General features: G+C 35.9%; 1 protein-coding gene across 4 annotated transcripts in view; it reads right to left on the reverse strand.

Moving 5' to 3' along the window:
* ena (ENAH actin regulator enabled) overlaps positions 1-21,960 on the reverse strand; it is a 56,586-nt gene that overhangs the window by 24,109 nt on the left and 10,517 nt on the right. For 2 of the 4 annotated variants that reach the window (XM_074172089.1, XM_074172088.1), the window contains exon 2: positions 790-955. In XM_074172089.1, the coding sequence (XP_074028190.1) occupies positions 790-955 (166 nt within the window). Of the gene's footprint in view, positions 1-789; positions 956-10,673; positions 11,007-16,739; positions 16,887-21,960 lie in introns of those variants that run through there. The other 2 variants (XM_074172090.1, XM_074172087.1) reach the window with 2 other exon arrangements.

Here is a 21,960-nt window from a genome sequence, read left to right on the forward strand (position 1 = left end):
GACTGTTGGACGCTTCAAAGAGACTTTCTATATGCTTTCTACAAACGATAATGTACCAAAAGGAATCTCACTGGGAAAAAGAAACATGTTTAATGCTTACCACTGAATATATTTGAGATAAAACTTTTGTTACGGAATATTATTCTTTAATTTTAAGATAACTTTGTTAATATAGATACCTGCATTGTTAGACAAAATGAGTCATTTTCGGATTCAGCACACCCAAAAACATAAAAATTACGCAAAAAAAAACAAAACAGCTCTCAATTTTTTTTGCAGGCTAGTGCTATTTTTCAACAATTCTAATAAGTCTCATATTAAATTACATCAATGGAAACCAATGCATTAACGATGAATCACATGTATATTTGAAAAATATCATATAGTAAGGATGTTCTAAGCCTCTAATGATTTTTTTGTTTACTTCACTTTGCCGAAGCTTTATGAGTAGAACTATGAACATAACAACAAACTAACCCCGATCTTGAAGGTCAATCAATAGAAGTGTTCATATAAAAATCACGAAAATATGAAATTAGTGCAGTTATTTTGGAACTCTGTTGCACATGAGAATGTGCTTATACCGATCGTGATAAGTTGTGAGCTGGCCAAGTTTTTAAGGATCCTCTCGCCAACCAACTACCATCTTTTCAAGCACTTCGAAACTCAATATATTACAGTTCAAAGTAGACTAATAAAAACGGACTTTTGAAACAATCTAATAAAAGGGCGGAGTCGAGTTTCCTAATCATTGAGCAAAAAATCGAATTCTCCTCCATCCATACTCACCTCATGGTCTTGAAGCTTTCTTCCAACCACCCGAAACGTCTGGTGCACCGTATGCTGATATATATGAACCTTTGAAAGACCTGAAGACGATCCCGATGGAACCCATTTTTTATTTATATCATCATATATCATCACACTTGCCCTAGCACTTGCAATGGATTGTTCACTATAAAGAAAAAACATTGATAGATATAGTATATAAGAAATATAGAAACTGTTTAGGTTTCAAGTGAAGGGTTAGCAGATACCGCTAAATTTCGTGAATTGAAAAACAATAATTACTCAACGGGAGGCTAGTCTATAAGAAGTCATTCCAAACAGCTGAATAAAAGACTAATGTACCGGGTGTGATAAATTTACTTACTAGTTACCTGATACCATTCAAAACCTCCCACATGAAAATAATGATTGGACCTCGTATGAATTATCACGCCGTCCATGCCATACAAGGAAACTGCCGACGTTCGGTAACTATTTAGTTTTTACGCCATTCGAACTTCGTATACAATAAAAAAACCTTGGTTTTGTTGAACTAGTCGACGGAGGGATGGACATATCTGACGGTAGGACAAAATAATGTAGAATTTGATGGAATTAGTCTTTTCAAATTTCTAAAATTCCGTGGTGAACGCAGAACTAAGTAACTTAGTCACAATGTATACGTGTTCTCCATCCCACCTTATGAGCACTAATTATGCAGTTGTGTGAAGGGCACTCAACGGGAGAAATTTATGATAAATTCTATTTATATTAGCTTGGCATGCCATAAAGACAAAATTTTAGTAATTGCTCGAAGAAAAAACACCAGAGCAGAAAATTATGTGTAATACCAGAAGCCAAACAGCAATAAAAGCATAAACGTGTTGAGGGGCGTACGTAAAAAAGTAAGACCTCGTTAATCCCTGGCTCGCTCAAGTTTAGGAGAGCCAAGCACAAGTTCGTTCCAATGTTAAGGTTTTGCTTACTGTTTTCTTCAATTACCGTAGAGTAAGTAGTGCATCTGGAGTTCTTACCACATGGTCGTACGGACAAAAAGGAGTATTATTTCGTAGTTACGTTCGTCACGTTGTTTTTCGAAACGAAAATTATTCAGTAAAATACAATGAGGACTCCAAAGTGAATGAGTGGACTGTGCTTATACCAAATGCGTAAGAGGTTTCCCAATATTTTTCTTTAGTTTATTTTATTCGTCTTTTCACTCTTATTCTTCTTTTAACTCTTTTTCTTTCATTATCATTCGTGAGAAAATGTTTGTCTATTCCCTTCAATATAACAAGTGAAAAAATAAACAAAAACGTACAAAACAGACTACTCACGAACTATTTGTGAATGCAAAATTTTATATATTCTACGGAATTATCCAATGCTTCAACATATTTTCCAGTATAGTATATACGAAGTCAATTCAAATGGCATGAAAATTCAGTAGTTACCGGACGTCGGCAGTTTCTTTGTATGTCATGGGCGGCATGGTAATTTATATGAGGTCTAATCATTATTTTTATGTGGCAGGTTTCATATGGGATTAACTAGTGGATTTATCAGACACAGTACATTAGTATTTTATTTAGTTGTTCTGATTGATTTAGTAGAGACTATAAAACTTTATTGAAAATAAACGAGTTCAAAAAATGTTCCTTTTTCTGATTATACATTGAATCGGCATTGAATTCTGTTATATTTAGTAAAATATCGAATAAAAATGAAAATATCCTTTCACTTTGAAAAAATACTTAAGATGGTAATTACTAGTTCCATTTTAGTGAAAATGAAAAATCCACAGTTTCATTAAATACTATTCCAGATAATGTCTATTATTTTATTGAACTATGTAGTACACATAATCAACCTAATCAAAAGCCAGTAGAAAAAATATTAAATTCAAATATGTGTTTGAAGTCGATGAAATCATGAAAAAAATACAATTTCAAAAACCAGCCTCGTTTCTTTCCATTTTTTATGAAACAGTTTCATAAAAAAAAACATTTTGCAGTATCTGTAACCTTTCACTAAATCTTCCAGGAACTCAGGAAATAAATAAACTTTGTTTCCCAGATAAGATAAAAAGATGTAGATGTAGGGTCAACATTTAACCAGAATTTGAAGCAGATGAACCAATATTTGACGCTCAATATCTATCTTACATACATCCCGCCGTATGTATTTCTAGAACAACTACGAAAACAAAACTAAAAGGACATTCCAAGATGCTGATAACACAAACAGAATTCCCAGTTATAAAAATACACAATGACACGATAAGAAAACGATCTACATGCATAAATGTCGGTTACACGAGTTTATCGAATGAACATTTTTCTCCCAAGAATGGGCGAAATATCGCCCTTGTGGACTATTAAAGGTTACCGTAGAGTAAAAAAACCATTTCCGAAAAATGTCAAATACTTGAAAAGATTCAATTCATATTTTTCTGAACACACCTGTAATGAAAGTAAAACAGCGAAAATTTCGTTATTTCGAAGTGTCATTTCAATTTTCAAATTCTTTGCACTGTGCGTTCCAATGGAAACTCAACCGTCTCATTTTCGAATGACAATAAGTTCTATTTCGAGCGGATCCAATTTTCAATTTTTTCAGTGGCACTGGGGTCAAACACCAGACTCAAAACGGGAACGAATTCACTCGTTAGAAGGAAAATTCAAACACTAGAACATTTTTCCCGTCCTTACATAATGGTCTAGATTTAAATTGAAGAAATTTCAAAATGAAGGAACCGTCCCTAATTACCGTTCCACTTTCCCTCAATGGTGTGGTCATTCCATTTCGAACGGAGGTGAAATATCTTGGCATTGTCCTTGATAAAAGACTCACCTGGAACGCTCACTTGGAAAAAGTTTTACACAAAGCCAGACTGTCTCTATGGAGATGTCGAAGAATTAGTGGTAAAACTTGGGGTTTAGATCCCAAACAAATCCATAGGATTTATGTGCTGACTGTCGGACCAATGATCACTTATGGTGCAATAGCTTGGTGGCCGAAGGTTTTACAAAAAACGGCCCAAGCGAAGCTCTCTGGCTTACAGAGACAGGCTTGTCTGGCTATCACTGGTGCCATCAGTACCACACTGTCAGCAGCCATGGAGATCCTTCTAGATCTACCTCATCTCCACATTTTTCTGGAGAGACAGGCTAGATGGACTGCATACAGACTTGTGCACATTGATAATTGCACAAACCAATTCAATGCAGAGTGCAACAGACTGTTGGTTGACACTGGAAGTCACTGCATGACCTCTGACTTTATGCTTCCAACTGTCAACTACGAACTGCCTTATAAAGTACTATTCCCAAGTAGAGAGGACTGGATCCTCCGGGACAAGCAAATATTAAAAGCAGATAGTTGTTGGTTCACAGATGGATCAAAAACACCTTCCGGTTCTGGTGCAGGTGTTTTTAGTCGCAGACCCAGGAGTTATCTATCTGCCTAGGAACTTATGCGACTGTATTTCAAGCGGAAATTTACGCTATTGAACTGTGTGCGGAGAGATTGGATAAATCCAACCTCACTCACAAATCAATAAAAATATTCTCGGACAGTCAAGCGGCGTTGGAAGCTCTTGGCTCCTACCGAGCAACGTCCAAATTGGTAGCAAACTGTCAAAAACGACTCTCCTCTATAGGAAGACTCAACAGATTGTCTCTAGTCTGGATTCCCGGCCATACTGGCCTGGAAGGCAATGCAGCTGCTGACTCTCTTACAAAGAAGGCTGCTGCAAGCGGCTTTATCGGACCAGAACCTGTCATTGGCATCGCTTTAGGCTTTGCCAAACAAACATTGAACACCTGGATGGCAAGAAGATTTCTGGCAGAATCTTCCAGGATTGGCTCACTCCAAGGCGTTTATTCATCCTTCGAAGCTTGATACCAAACAGTTGTTGGACTACAGTAGGGATGAACTACGATGTCTAACAGGCCTTCTTACTGGTCAGTGTCATTTGAATCATCATATGCAGAGACTTGGAGTGTCGGAAGACAGTGTGTGTCGCCTCTGTCTGGAAAATGATGAAACAGCAGAGCATATACTTTGTGCCTGCCCCGCTGCGGACCGAATCAGGTTTTTAGAGTTCGGCAGAGCCGTACTCTTATCTGAAAGACCACTCACCATACAAACTAATCGGCTTCGTTAAGAATCTGTGTTTATTTGTCGAGTGTGAATAGGTGTGAGCCACAATAAACCCTTGTGGGTTGCGGTGGAGGGTCGAATAGACCCACTCACTTTAGACCTACCTACCCTAATTACGGTTCTTGTTTAAATGCATGGCTTCGAGAAAAAATTTCAAAGTTTGCCAATATAGTTTACATTACGCGAGTGATTGAGAGGAAAACCAAGAACATGAAAGTATTTATACTCCCGGTAACATGCACTCACTGTAAAGTTACATAAAATACTCTTTGACAAAACATGCCAGGCCTTATCTGATATTACATGCTATTTCAATGACAAACAAACCGAAATAAATCAGGATGCTGTGGTTCTACGTGGACTGTTCAAAAAAACAAAGTGAATGTATCAATTTCGCGGGCTCCGTACATTCGATTAGCGATTGTTTCATTATTTTATGTTGGTACACTCGTCTCGAACATATGTTCACAGCTTCAGATGTTTTTAGCATGTTCGGTTCGTTAAAGAGAAGTATAAAAACTAGAATTGTTTTGCGTGTTCCGCGATTTTCTGTTGTCGAAAAGAATGGATAAAAGGAATTGCATCAAATTTTGTGTAAAAAATGAGATCAAGTGCTCAAAAACAAAAATGTTGACAGTTGCATACGGTGATTGTACTCTGAGCTAGAAAAATGTTTACAAACGGTACATGCTGTGTAGGTTTTGCTCACTATTTTTTTTTTTCGAATACCGTGGCGTGATACATCAGGAGTTCTCGCCACATAGTCGTATGGTCAATAAGGATCATTATTTTGAAGTTATGGCCCGCATGCGAGAAACTACACCGTAATCATGCCTTAGCCACCGTATTTACCAGATTTGGCCCCCTGAGACTTTTTCCTGTTCCCAAAAATGAAGAGACCCATGAAAGGACATACCAAAAAGTGCATATCAGAACTGCTTTGAAGATTGGAAAAAACGCTGACACAAGTGCATTATATCTGAAAGGGACTGCGTTGAAGGGGACAAATAGAAATTGATGAATATTTTTTTGAGAAAAATTAAAATTCACCTCATTTTTTGAACAGACTACGTACTTTGAACATTCTTCAACTTTTTCATTCAACTACTACGACTGTGGCCGTTCGCCCAAATGAAATGTTACCACCGTGTTAGGAATCACACGTTAAAAGGTAAGACCTCGTTAGTCCTTAGCTCGCACAAGTTTCTCAACTTCTGAGAGTTGTCGTTCGTATGGGCTGATTAACGGAAAAACAGATTTTTAAACAGATTATATTATACAGTGCATTTCTTTAATGCCCCCCCATTTTATTTTTTGAACGGGCCAACTGAAAAAATTGAAATTTGGGATAATGAAATAAATGTATGAATACTTTATTTTGAAGTGAAATTGAAAGATGAAACTTTCAAGATGGAGACAGGGCGCCATCTGAGAAAGAAAAATTGAATGGAAAGGGGAGTCTTGTGACACATCATTTTGAAGCTCCTGACGAATACTTCACAACCCTAGAATATGAAGTCAATATCTTCACGAACTACAAAATGGCGGAACATTTAATAATACATTGACATTTAACTACATAATATGAGGTAACGTCAATACAAATATTTTTTATTCTCTGCAGAATATCTAATATTGAGGCAGGTTCAGTTTCGTACACCTTTTGCTTCAAATAGCTCACAAAAAAATTCCAAAGGTGTCAAATCTGGCGAGCGGGCTGGCCATTCAGTAGGACCTCGACAGCCAATCCAACGTCGGCCGCCCAGTCGCCATCTTGAAAGTTTCATCTGTCAATTTCACTTCAAAATAAAGTATTCGTGCATTATATTCATTATCACAAATTTCAAATTTTCAAATTAAACGGGGGGGGGGGGGGGGGACAAAGAAATGCACTGTACATATGTTTTAAAACAATACTTAAGTTTGAGACAGAAAATTAAAACCCACATTCGCTAAAGCTGACTTTGCAACAGCCTATTATTCATCTTTTACCATACAAGTGCTGTTTCAATTCAGCGCAACAAACTCCATTCTTTTGCTATGAAAAATTCGAACCTAACATACCGATAATTCTCTAATATTCTGTGATTAGAAATACTAATTATGAACATGAAAAGATATGTGAGTCAGGATTTCGTGAATTTCACTCGTGTGAGTCACTTCTTATTTCCGATATGAATAATTTCGTCCGTTATCAAAAAATGAACGAATATGAATTTCTATGTGGCGACATAGATTAGATAAAAAATTATCAGAGAGACAGAAATAGAAAAACAAAATTGAAAAACGCTGTCAGAGTGTCGATATCAAATCTCGTGAAATTAAAAATATGGTTTTTACCGTGTGATGAAAAATTATAAGGTTTTATAGTTTCTTCATATTGCAATACGATGTCTGGCTATTCAATAACGAGACTCCATGCCTAGAGGGTGCCCTAGAGGGGTGGGGATAAAAACGAGTAGGCAAAAAACAATTTGGGATTTTTTGGTTTTTCCTGTATATCTCCAGAAACAAAAGAGCCATATTCCATTTTTCACATCATTGAATAAGTCTCTAAAATACGATTGAAGACAAAATGAGAAAAAAACAGCTATTTTTATCAAGTACTTTCTTGGTTTTTTTCTCAGCCGCCTATTGGCTGTTTCAGCCAATAGGCTGAAACAGCTGTTTACCGGTGGCTCTTAAATTGAAATCAATATAGGAATGATCAAAAAGTACTTATCTATTTATTTCTTTATTTTCTTGCAATTATTTTCCAGCAGCTTGACTGCATTAACCTTTCTAGATTTCATATCATTTTTAGAAACATTTGGATTCGTTTTCCGATGGCACATCAGGTTAGCTTCCCAAATTTCTGCTATCGCAGTTGTCGGTTGATTGGTCAAACCACCAACACTGACATAAAAACTTGGCAAGTTGACTTGGGTGTCACACCAATAGGTGGTTCCACTTATGTTTCGCTTGCCTGACGATGCCCAATAGACTGAAACAGCTGTCTACCGGTGGCTCTTAAATTGACATGTTTAACTTTCTTCGTCAATTTAAATGTTCAATTCATTGTTTTTTACTCATTTTTACTGCCCTGAAGAAGCTTTCCATTAGAAGCGAAAGGTTGGCAAAGTAGAGCAGAGTTTTGGTTTTTTGAGTGAGAGACCTCGTTAATCTATTTTACTGTACATGTCTCCAGTCGCTAAGATTAACCGCTCATATATATATGTTATTGATATTATTACATAGGATTTTATATGATGCCTGGACAAAATTATTTTATTGTGAAACCTATTTTACTTGCATTTTATCTAGACCTAGAATTTATTTGTATGATTGTTTATACCTTTGTATATTTATCTGTATGCATGTTTATAACAACTACAATTATGACTTATCATCCCATCTACACATTATATAGCAAAAAGGATCAATAAAATTTATCTATATTTCCATCTATTCATCACAATTTGATATAATCCCAATATAGAAATGATTTCTTTCCATTTTCTGGCATAGAAACATTCTTTCTCGACATTTAATTGAAACAAATATTTATGAGATATGAAGAAAAGAGAATTGAAACTGTCTATGTTTTTACAACTTTTTTTTGCAGTTTCTGCAGTTTCGTCCTATAAGGACATTTTCAAACTTATAGAGTTTAATGTATAAGTCCCATCTACACATTAAGTAGCAAAAAGGAGCAATAAAATCTATATCTATCTATCTGTCTGTAAAATACTTAAGCAAATTAACGGCGAATTCAAACAATTTCGAATTTAATCTTGACTTGACAGTTATTATATTTTTCCATCTGTCTAATTCTAACAACCTATATTTATTAAACAATTTATACATAGTGATAAACATTTAACTGATATAAACAAATACAGATAGAATAAGTAACATTCTCCACCCACAAGCATACTTTGCGAGGTGAGTAAATCCAAATGTTATCGATAATTGGGTAACAAAGTTAGGACAGTGTATTTACAAGGATCACAATCAACCAGAATCGTTCAATATTTTATCTTCTCCTAATGTCAATGTTCCAAGTTTTGTTGGGGGTGGAGAGAATAACCAGGTGCTTTTAGATATTGTCAAACAATATGCACAAAATGCGAATTCCACAAATAAAGTGTTTTTACAATAAAAATTGAAGAATCTCACGGAATTCTCTGGCGACTCGACTGATTGGCTTATTTTCATCAATAAGTTTAAAAGATCTACAGACCAGCTTGGACTATCTAATGAAGATAATTTAATCTATTTGAAACGGGCATTGAAGGGCAAAGTAAGAGAAACTGTCAAAGCTCTTCTCATTTCCCCAAGAAAAATCTCCAAAATTATCAAGATGTTAGAAATAAATTCTGGTAGGCCGGAGTGGATAATTTTGTCGCTGACAAATGGGAGTCATGGATTTATATTTCTAATATGTATGTAACATCTAAATAACATGGTAACCACAATGAAAAACGTCAATTCTCATCTGTATCTCTACAATCCAGATCAATTAGCAAATTTGATAGACAAGCTTTCTACTATGCAAAAGTTTTCAACTTATAAGTTCGAAAACTGCAAAACTGCAGTAACGTTAGTAACAAATAAAAGTGGTAAAAAACAGAAACTTTCATTTCTCTTTTCTTAATTTCCTTCCACGTAGTAACGGCTACATCCATCAATATATGTATGAGAAACGCTTTGAAATAAATAAGAGTGTTAATATAATTTCTTAGGATTACTTAAAATAGTGGTTTTCGCTCCCATTGGACTCCAGAGTCCATTTTCAATTCATCACAACTATTTTGAAATTTTCAACGATTCACTCAAATTCTTTAATACTTATCGATTAAAATTGGAAGGGGTATATTTTTAGGAGATATTAATTCTTAGGGAAGAAGGTTTTTGGCTTTCTACTTCTCCATTTTTATACAAAAGAATGTGGGAATCTTCCAAAGAAAGAAGTAACTTTCAGACATAAATTGGAAAAAAAACCTTCTCGAAAAGGCTACTTTCATATAAACATTGAATTACATGAAACGTTCGAAACAAATTCTTTTATATAAACACTGAATTATATTCCAAACATTCGTTATGAAATTGAATCAGATATAATTCACAGGATTGCTACACAATATAGTAAATGAAAGAAGTAAAATTTCACTTACACGTGACACTGTCATCCGCAATCGAACATCCGATGTTTCGGAGGCATTATTGCCTCTTCAGCACAAACTCTGGATAACATTAAAAGAAGTAAATAGAAGGAGTAGAAAGCCAAAACTTTTCTTTCCCAAAACATTTTGATTATTTCATACTCTTCGAGAAACTAGATATTCGCGCATCAGAAATAACCTTATAATTTCCCTGTTAATTCGATACCAACGATAACAAAATTTTTCAAAATTGGTTTTATTGAAAGTTTTCAGTTATTTCACCTTCTCTGTGAGTTTCTTATTCTCTGCACTATTATTTATACATTATTGAATAAGTGAAACGAATGCAAAGGTGTTTTTCTGAAAAAACACGCTCCAATTCTTCGAAATATTTCGTGCTTTCATATATGGAAATTGTTGTTTCCAAAAAGTTGAATATTCAAGCGGTTGAAGTGTATTATCACTATTTATATCGAAGATTGGACTTTGACTAATGAGTAAACGTCAATTGTTCATGTGCAAGCACATTCCAATCGCGCTTAATAATCGCAAAAGAAAATCGACGAACTCCAATTGAAATTGGATGCCGCCACTAACCATGCCCAATACTCTTCCCATTCTTTCTTATTGGGAACCACATTTGGAGAGCAATTCTTGTTCCTCAGGATCACGTCAAACTCTTTCTCCAGTTGCCGGTAGATCTCCTCGGTTTCCGAAAAATCCATTTTTCCACAAATCACTTCGTCATCGGATTTCACAACCACATAAGTCCACTAATGAAAATAAAATGAAACAAAATACCGACGAAATTCGTTGTTAACCAGGAAGTGTGATAGCAATGCACAACATTTATAAAGAGCAGTCTGTCTGGTAAGAACAGCGGTTGAACACTAAAAGGAAACGTTAACCTCAATGAAATCAAACACACCAAACGGAGGCACTACAACGGACTCGTCAGGCAAAATGACCATTGCTCATTTTTAATCGATAACAGAGGAAATTGGTATCCCCCTTGTTATTCAGCATTCATACGAGGTGAAGATGATTTGACTCCCAGTTCATCACAAAATTATGTTGACTGAAGCAGCACCAGCAGCCATAATTTATTTGAGAACATTTTCGAAACGATCTATACTTTCTTCTATATTAAAAAAATGCTGTAAAGGTTAATATAGGGTCATTCATTAAGCGCTTCTTATCTTTGAATCGTCGACATTTTTGTGGAATATAACATCATTCAAATGTCTGCCACGGTTTCTGTAGGTGGAGGGCCTCCGGAACGTCCAATTTTCCATGGCCCTGGTGCATAAAACAGGCTGAATTTGACCGATGGCACGGGTTACGTTGACTTTGAGGACCGCCGTGGTTTATGGTTTATTCGCATACTCCTGCGACTTAAGAAAACCCCTAAACCGTGGCTTAGGCTACCTATCGGGAGCGTCCCCAGGTGACGGATAGGGGAACGGCCAGGAAACTGGAGGCCCTGCCCGAGAAGCCACTGTAGCCTTACGGACGGGGTCGCCGGACTCCTAGTCGGTGGCAGAAATAAGTAGGGTGAGGGGAACTGAAAACCCCCAAAAGCCTTTGCAGAACATGCACCGTGGACCAGCATACACAAGCTAAGGTGTAAGTAAGCTAAGGTGTAAGTAAGCTAACGTGTAAGTAAGCTAAGATGTAAGTAAGCTAAAGGTGATATGCAGTTACGAACGATCCCCTTGGGGAACTGGGCGAAACCTCATTGTAACCAGCCTACCTGTAGTAATGCGGAGCTCTGCCAGAGGTGACCAACTCTTTCCTTGCTACTCGTGGGAAGACACATGAATGAAACAACACAAAAACAGAAACAACAAAAACTAAAACCAATCCCGAGACAGAAGTGCTCACCTCGATCTAAGGCAGTGGCTGGGGATGAACAGAAATGTCCAACCCAATCTACCGCTTGGAATGAGGCTGGACATAGCAGATCACCTCCAACAGCAAGGGCACTTCCTGCGGCGAGCGCCAAGAGCTCCGCCTTGAATGAAGGCAAGGAACCGGCTGCCCCTGCAGGAAAGCTCCCTCACTTGTGTACCTCCACAGAGGGAACCCCAAGAAGGTTGAAGAAGCCGCGCAACGACAGTAATATCGCTGCACCTTCCAAAACCTTCGCGGAGGCCACCGTGAGATACCTCAAGGTTGCCAAAGAGAGTGTGTTGTTCGGCGAGTCTTGGCCTTCACCTGCCAATATAAAGGAGATGTCTACTAGTGACCTGTTCACCTTTCTGGAAAGGACAGAATGGACGATGATCTAGGAGGACAACTCCTCGGGAGGATGTACAATGGGTCACATGTGGCCTAAGTGCTATGAGTTTACACTCACCCTCATATAGACTTTTAAATATGTACAAAAATACTGTTGCATGGACATACTCGAGCGCGTCAGATATTGATAGCATCAATGTCCTACGTATTTTCAATAATGTTGGTATGTTAATCTCATCGTTTGCATGATGTGGGTGCTTGTACGTAAGGGTTAAAAGTGAAAAGAAAATAAAATTAATCGAGCGCGTCAGATTTTCTAAGGGGGTGTTAAGTGCAACAAAAAAGAGCGCTCATTCAATAATCTGACGATTTCGATCTGACGCAAACTCGCGGCCATTATTATAATGTGCAAAAAAATTTGCCATTTTGAAATACTCAAGCGCGTCAGATTAAGATATATATGGTTCATCTTTATGTTTTAGACGTGCTGTCTCATAATCTGACGATTATCTAGAGGGATTCACTTAATCTGACAAAAACAATATTAAAAAAAAAAATTGATTCTTCGAACTTAATTAATTGAAAAGCTCAGGAAATAGCATGCAAATAGATAAGTGAATGTTTTTTAAGTAGAATACTTGTATTTATATGAAAATAACTTTTAAAAAATGCTCAAAGAAATTTAATTTTTTATAATCAATTAATTAATTGATGAAGAAAAGAGAAATGAAACTTTCTATGTTTTTTACCACAGGTAAACCATCCAGACATACCAACCTAAATTAATTTTACAATTTTGCCTTATCTATTATTTTACAATATATGTTTATATAAAACAATTTTCAGCTATATATATATATATATATATATATATATATATATATATATATATATATATATATATATATATATATATATATCAGCTATATATATCAAAATTTGGTCAATTTCTATAGTTAGTTTTTATTTACTTTCAAACGACATTCAAATGGGATTTTTATAATTCACAAGATAAGGATGTTTGAATCAAACATCCTTGTTCACGTCGACTGCGATCAATCTATCAATATTTACAGTTTGATATGATTACTACTTTTGATTTATAACGTCAATATGTTCTTTTATCGCTCTGTTCTTGATAAAATTCGTTCGCTATATTATTAATCACGTTCTCTTTCGTTTCCTTGTATATACTTTATTATTTTTAATGATATGCAGAAGTTCTTTAAATTACTGCACTTTTTGTTCATACTTTCTCTTTGTTACATAAATGCTAACTTAGTTGATCTCGAATTCACCACATCTTTCGTAGATTACGAGTACATTTTGTTGACCTATTTTTACCTGGTATAATTTTTTCGATTGTTGTCATGGGTAACTTTCCCTGTCCTACGCTCACTGCCCACATAATATCGGTAACAATCCCATAAAAAAATTGTAGAATAGATATGTTGTAATATATTGTGGTGCTGGTACAATTGTCCATTCACTGATAACTACAACTAATTATGTGAAGATGAAATAAAATTGACAGAAATGAAGCTCCTTCTGAATGACCTGACGTGTAGACAAATGGGTGTTTATGATTTTTAAGCACACGAAAAATTGCAGTTGTTATTATCAAATTATTATCAATTTGGTTAAAAACTATCAATATTCAAGACTCCCGGAATCCATCTGCACTATATTTATAATTTTAATTTTCATTTGAAAATAGGGATCCTCGCGCCTATTACGGCATGGACACTTCGCCTTTGAAAACAGTAGGTATAGCACATAAAATACTTCTTTGTAGCATCAAATTTATGAAATCAATGAAGTTTAGTTTCAAAAGCCACCCAAAATGTCTCAGAAGAAGAAGAATCGATCCTGAACCTTTTGAATTTGATATAATAGGTATTAATTAACTGTTTATTATGAGACAACAGAAAATGCTACCATCCATTTCATTCTCTATCCATGTCTACATTTTAGGTTGTTTCAAAGGCTTTGTCCGACTCATTATTTATTTTGTGTGTGGTATATACTGATCCATAGAGAATTTTGTATTCTATACACTGATGCTGTTCTTTTGATCTAAATTTTAATTTTTGGCCTCTTTTTAGCGTTTTTCAGCCAATTTTTGTCTACGAATTCTATTTGGATCAAAGTGCTGTCGAAACAACCCAAAAAAAATTAACCAGGCGAAACTTCGTTCCGGAGATTTCAGCTTCGAAGATGAATCCCGAATCATATTCAAAATACAACCCGATATATAGCCTGTCTCAGAAAAAAATTACAAAAACATTAGTGATTTCTTTCAACAGCCCCTAGTCTCGCTTACAGCACATTTCAACAGAAAACATTTAGTTAAAATGAAACTTCAGGAGCAGCTACAGTATTATTAAAATTATTCATACAGTGACAAATGGTTCCTTAATGTAAACCATTAGTAATTTCCCTTTGGAATTCATAATTATTTGGAAACAGGAAGTTAATGAGCGTTTGTAAAAATAGTCGCTGGCGTTTTAGTATTGACCACGTACTCATTTAATGTGAGACTGGAATTATTAATGAAAATTTGTTTGTAGAATACAAAAAGGATAATTGAATGAACCGCCGACCGAAATTTTGAGGAGCCATATTCATAAGTATAACATACTATCTTTCGAATTATAACAGTTATAAAAATAGGTTGAAGCTCCAAATATTACAAATTATGCAATGAAGTAAGCAGTACTGACACAAATGTTATTCATAGAATGATTAAAAGTGATTGTGGATACATGATAACAAACCGTTAAGAGAGTCGAAATGAATATCGCAGTGTTTACAGATTTTATTGAATCTACTGCACATAAAATTCAATGGTGATCGTAGCATAACATTTGTGCGTGACGCTTCGAAATAGAATTTCAGATTGTGTCGACCTTCACTTCTTGGTACTAAGAAATTGATCTCGGGTAAAAAAACCGTACTGTCAATATTGCTGTTTAGTAATTCATGCAGGAATTTGATCGAAGGCTTTTTGAGAGTCCAAATAAACAACATCGACTTCTTTTTGCTTGTCCAGGTACGTACAGAGATATTGATTTAAACGTGCAAGATTTGTCATAGATACATGATCTTTGTTGTACGAAACCATGCTGAGTAGGAGAAAAAACTTTTTGAATATGGGAGTACATAACATTTTGCACACATATCTAGAAGAGTTTAGAAAAGTTACATTAAATTGAAATTGCTCTGTAGTTTGTGATATCGCTAGAGTCGCTTTTTTTAATATCGGACAAATTCGAGCCGTTTTCCAAGGCTCAGGGAAGGCACAAGTTGACAAAATTAAGTTGAATATGCCTATTAGAGGTATAGAGAGAACGTCGGTACAGTGCTTTATCACAGGACTAGGATCTACATTGCTTAAAAATGTATTTGAAACGAAATTATTAGAGAGATAATTATTTACTTCCTTCATAATTTACTAAACACCTACCACTTTTCATTAAATTGCTCTTTTTATTGGTCTCGCATTATTCATACGGGTCTTGGGAATCGACTAAACTGAATAGGAAGTAATAAAATAAATTTCACAAACTACACTTAAACGATTTGATCTCCACTAACTTTATTGAAAATAATCATAACATGTTTCGCTAAAACATTAGCTTTTTCAAATGATTAATCATTTGAAAAAGCTAATGTTTTAGCGAAACATGTTATGATTATTTTCAATAAAGTTAGTGGAGATCAAATCGTTTAAGTGTAGTTTGTGAAATTACTATGGATCTTCATCAAGTAACGGCCGAATCAATCAGATAATAAAATAAAAACGAGTTATTGCCGCAATTAACGATAACCACCTCAGATGTCAACACGGAGAAACAGTGATTAAAAACCAGAATGGGAGAATGATTAGAAAATGCCTACAAATCGATCCAAACAAAAACGATGTTTTCAAATAGACTAGAGATCTTTGTAATATATTGTTATACGTATATTCTGTAGTAAGTGTAGTAGATACGAATCTGTTTCAACACCGACCTTGCTTCAAACCAATCTTGTAGTAAAATCTTAATTCAGTGACTTTACCGACAGTAAATTGCTTAAATAATTACTTCTATAAAATTTCCCCTAGTTATTTACCTTTGCATCCAGATGACTAATACTATGAAATTTATTAGGGAGGGTCCTAAAAACCCATTTCCAACCTACAAGGTCACCGAGAGTGAGTCATTTCATGCAATTTCACAAAGTGGATTTTGGAAAAACTAATGAGAATCAATTATTGTTCTGCAGAAAAAAAAACTCAGAACACAACTACGAATGATTCACAAGTATTACTTTAATTCAATATATAAAAAGAACTTATAATTACTAATGCAGTGAGTAATGAATTTTATACAGCAAACTAAATATTGACGTAGTATTAATTAAAAAAATCCCACTCACCAGAACTACAAACACTCTTCTTTTTTGGAGTGGTCACAAGATGATCTAAACTAAACTGATTTGTTTGTAATTTATATTGATTTGTTTCATAATTTTGATCGTTTAAATGTCATGTTTGTGTTTTTGTAGCTCCATATCTCAATAAATATTGATTATACTGTGTTGTGGTTTATACTGATCGATAGAGAATTTTGTACTCTAACCCTAATATGCTGTTTCATATTTCTACATTTTTTGCCACTCATCTTATTACTACGAATGTTTGCGAAATTCCATTCCGTCACAGCAGAGGCCTATACTAAGGAAATCGACCAAATGTACCAAAAACTGTGTCAGCAGCAGCTGATACTGGTCAACAGAAGAGACCCGATCCTGTTCCACGACAACGCCCGCCTGCACGTTTCACAAATCACCGTCCGCAAATTAAACGAAGTGGTCGTCGAAGTTCTGCCTCGTCCACCATACTCTCCAGACCTCTCGCCAACCGACTGCTGGACTACATTAAGGATGAACTACGATGTCTAACATGCCTTCTTTCAGGTCACTGTTGTCTGAATCATCATATGTAGAGACTCGGACTGTCGGAAGACAATGTATGTCGCCTCTGTTTGAAAAATGATGAAAGAGCACATACTTCCAATTTATGGGCAGTTTCGTCGGCCTACTGAGGGAGCTATTCGGAAGCTCATGATTAAATTTCGAACCCAGTTTGCATTATCGGACATTAAACCACCAACACGCATACGTAGAGTGAGGTCCGAACAGAATATTGCGGCTGTGTCCGCCAGTGTTCATGATGACCGTGAAATGTTGATTCGCCGTCGTTCGCAGCAATTGGGCCTCTGTTACGACCTCCCACAACGTCTAACATTTGGTGAATGGGCGCTGGCAAAGTTGGAGGAAGATCCACATTTTTATCGGAAAATTGTGTTCAGCGACGAGGCTCATTTCTGGTTGAATGGATACGTTAACAAGCAAAACTGCCGCATCTGGAGTGAGGACCAGCCACAATCATTGCAAGAGCTACCGATGCATTCCGAAAAAGTCACTGTTTGGTGTGGATTATGGGTCGGTGGCATCATCGGGCCGTATTTCTTCAAAGACGACAATGGCCGGAACGTTACTGTGAATGGCGAACGCTACCGTATGATGATTGGCGACTTTTTGTTGCCCAAAATGGAAGAATTGGACATGCCTGACATGTGTTTTCAACATGCCACATAGCACGCGAAACAATGGCCCAATTAAGAGCCGTCTTCGGTGAACAGTTTATCTCACGTTTGGGGCCCGACAATCGTGTGATTCAACGCCTTTGAATTATTTCTTGTGGGGTCATGTTGAGGCTCATGTACAGCATCCACGCTGTATAACATCCAAAACAATTCAGTTCAGTTTTTTGTGCCTAAAGACAATCAGAATAATTCGACCTTGAATAACGTTGATAGGGAAAAAAGGAAAGGAAAAAGAAAAGCGAATGAGAGTTGAGTTTGGTTATCTTCTCTGGAGCAAGAATTTTGAGCTCACCACTTTGTGGATTTGAAGAAACCAAAATATTCAATACGGTAATAAGTATATTTGGGTTATCTAAAGGAATAACTCGCCCACGGTATTGGGGATTTTTATTAAGTACCCGTTCTCTTGTCAAATTTCAATCTTCAGGCCACACAACAACTACGGTAAGAACCCACTTCCCGAAAATATCCTAAAGGGTATATCCTTCTGAACCTTAACCTTATTTTAGGCCTTCTTATCACCACCTCAAGTCGATATTGTGAACTATATCATGGCGTATCTCTCGCAAGGCTAGACCACTACGCCCTTTATATCTCTGAATAAGGTCTTCCGAGGAGCAAGTTATCTGCATGGAAAAGATCATTGCCTGAGTGGACTGAAGTATACTTCTGGGCCATAAGCCTACACTCATTCTCCAAGTGGACTTATATTTACCCACCATCCCTCTCCGCTGAGTTCCGGTAGCTCATAATTTAGTTCCTAAATAACAAAGTAACTCGTTCCAATCGACGACAACGGATGTTACAGGATTCTTATCATTTATAGACAGGTGGACAAACAAAAATTTTTCCTGGACCAACTTGCTCATTCGAGGAAGAATCCTTTGACAATGTTTCCGACTTTTTCGGGCTAACTTTACACGCCTTAGAAATCACTTCACTTTAACGATCTCTGACATTCTCGGCTGTGGGGAGGTTCGAATGAAATTGAAATAAACGATGCAACTTTGACTATAAAGAAATGAACTTCATAATGATAAGTTTATTCAGTCAACTCATTGGCCTGTTTCTAATCTGCGCATCAGGAAGACCTTGGATATCAATATTTTATTTTTAAAACAGAAAATTCACCCATTTCGTTTATTGTTCCGGATGGACTAAATAGATAGTTGGCTTCCCGCTTCCGTGCGATAATAGTCTCGATAAAAACGGTATCAAGCTTTACCTAAAAATAGATATTATACGTAATTTTACGATCACTTGAAAACTTGTAATTGGTGAAGTCCAAAGCACAGTATTTCTGTATACAGTAGTTTCACTCAGCGTCGGTCCCTTTGATGTCGGTGTCCAGGAGTTTCATTTTTTATAATGATGACGTATTTGACACTAATGACATTTCTCCCTACTACAATCTCAACCAAAGCGTGTATACACTGCTCAACATAACAACTATTCATATAAACTGCTCAAAAAAAAAACAGTCTATGAAAACCATGTTGGGCACCTGAGAAAATTTTACAAATGATAATTTTGCATTTGTGTAATATTGAAGTAACCCAGATCATTTGGGCAATGATGAACTAAGTTTCAAGTAGATTTTAAAAATTCATGGAATCGGCAGATGTTCATATTCGAATGTGACAAAATATATTTTCATTTCAACAAGAAAAAAGACAAGATAAAGAACGTGTTTTGTTATTCATGAACCATGGTACGAATCCATGCGAAATTTCTTTGTAGTGATTTTTGGGGCCAAATATAGCATATTCATTTATTGATTGGAGAATTCAAGATGGCGGACGAGTTTGCCGATTCAATTATATTACGGACCAATTATTAAAAATATTCCTAATCGAATTCATCACTCAAGATTAAGGAATCTGTAGAGCCTATTCTTTCTGAATTATGTAGTTACTATTCAGGGCTTGAAGAAGTAAAAAAGTAATTAAGTATGTAGTGTTCAATCATACAAAAATAATTTTTTTGTATGTATGTACTAACTATAAATGGATTTGGAAAAGCTGAATACACTTATTTCAATTAATGAATCGAAGAGGTTTTTGTATTAAAGTGTATAATATATTAAACCTCTTCGATTCACTAACTATAAATGTATGTGAGAGTTTTCGGAGTCGGAAGTTATGAATTATTTACACTGTAAGATAATAGGTTGTTTTGCTGCTTCCAGCTTTTATCCAAGTAAAAATTGATAATAAAATCACTGACAAGTCCAAATGCATTTTGACTATACCATTATATATGTTTTCCGACAGAAAACAACTACTTCTTTAGCTAATAACTCGACATATATTGACAAATGTTGATATTTGAATCTATACAAGTCTAGATGTCTAATCAACCCCGAAAAGTTGCTGCGTAGATTAAAAACAGTTATTCTAAATGAAACATGTCCTATTAGTCAGCAACTTCTTATATAATGTAAATTTGACTATCAAAAATACCTTACGACTGTTAACCTTTCGGAATCCAAGTCGCCTCAGACATAATTGCAAAGATTCTCACTTTGAAGAAACAACTTTGCAAGAGCTCTCTAGGACAAATAGTGGGACTTCGCCTGATTCGAACAAGGAACCAACTACGAACCGTTTTGAAGTGTTCCTTATCAGTGCAGACCATGCTATCACGGTTGTATACACACAGGGACTCGTTATTCCTCCTAGAGAGCTCTTGCACAGTACCATGGTTCATGAATAACAAAACTCGTTCTTCATCTTGTCTTTTTTCTTGTTGAAATTAAAGTATATTTTGTCACATCCGATCCCATGAATTTTTAAAATCTACTTGAAACATAGTTCATCCTTGTCGAAATGATCTGGGTTACTTGAATATTACACAAATGCAAAATTATCATTTGTACAATTTTCCTAGGTGCCCAACATGGTTTTCATCGACTGTATTTTTTTGAGCAGTTTATATGAATATTTGTTATGTTGAGCAGTGTTTAAAAGCTTTGATTGCGTGCCTGTCTTGAACTCGTCGTTTGCGCAGACCTGAGACTGCAACTCCTGGGTCTGCGTGTAAAAAATTCAAACCAAAAATCACCCGAAGTGGGATTACTGTATATAGTATACTGTGTCCAAAGCGGAATATCTTTTGACAATGTTAAGTCTGACAAATGATGATCTCTATTGAAAACTCCAATGTTTCGGTCTTTCCTGAAATGATGACTGCTCTACAAGGAGATGAATGAACTATGAAAAGCAATATTTTTAACTATCCTGCAAAATAAGGTTTGACTTGTACAGGTCGTTTCTTTAACCACGTGGTAAACCAGCGATCCTCAACGCATGCCAGCCTTTTCTATGCGGCCCTCTAGCGGCTGTAGCCTTTTCTGTAGCGTGAAGGTAATACAATATTTTTAGATTATTTGACAATAGTATTTTCTGATAACGACACGAAAATATGTAGGGGTTTTTGACCCAAATCGAGTACTGTGGTCGAACACTGAAAAGCCTAGTGTTCGAATACTCGCGAACGGTGTTGACAAGACTGAATGTTGGCAACCTGAAAGCAGTTTGTTCAGTTCAGTTTTATTATTGCGGTCCGCGAGGTCTAGCAGTAGCGACAATGTGGCCCAAGGGGAAAAAAGTTGAGTACCACTGTTCTAAACCGTAACAGATACGAAGACGGTTAAATGGGAAAAAAAGGTAACTGTCATCGGGGACAATACAATGTTCGAAAAAAAATTACGGGGGCTCTCGCCCTTCTCGAGGGTGGGGAAAACCAAACATGCTGTTGTTTTTTTCGAATGGAATTGTTATTTCGAAGAATATCAAACAATGGAAAAGGAAAATGTTGTTGTATTCGAAAGCGGATGTAATAATAAATATTCTATAAAACCTTTTGTGTCAACATGGCCACCATCAACTGTTTTTTTAATATGGACCTGTTTTTTCAATTACAGATATTGATAAAGCAATAAACTCATAATCCAGAGTTATATCACCTTCGATATTTTTATTGCTTTT

The sequence above is a fragment of the Leptinotarsa decemlineata genome, unplaced genomic scaffold (assembly GCF_025532065.1).
Source record: "Leptinotarsa decemlineata unplaced genomic scaffold, Ldec_3_MD MMD2_tig00000035_RagTag_RagTag, whole genome shotgun sequence".
Taxonomy (NCBI): domain Eukaryota; kingdom Metazoa; phylum Arthropoda; class Insecta; order Coleoptera; family Chrysomelidae; genus Leptinotarsa; species Leptinotarsa decemlineata.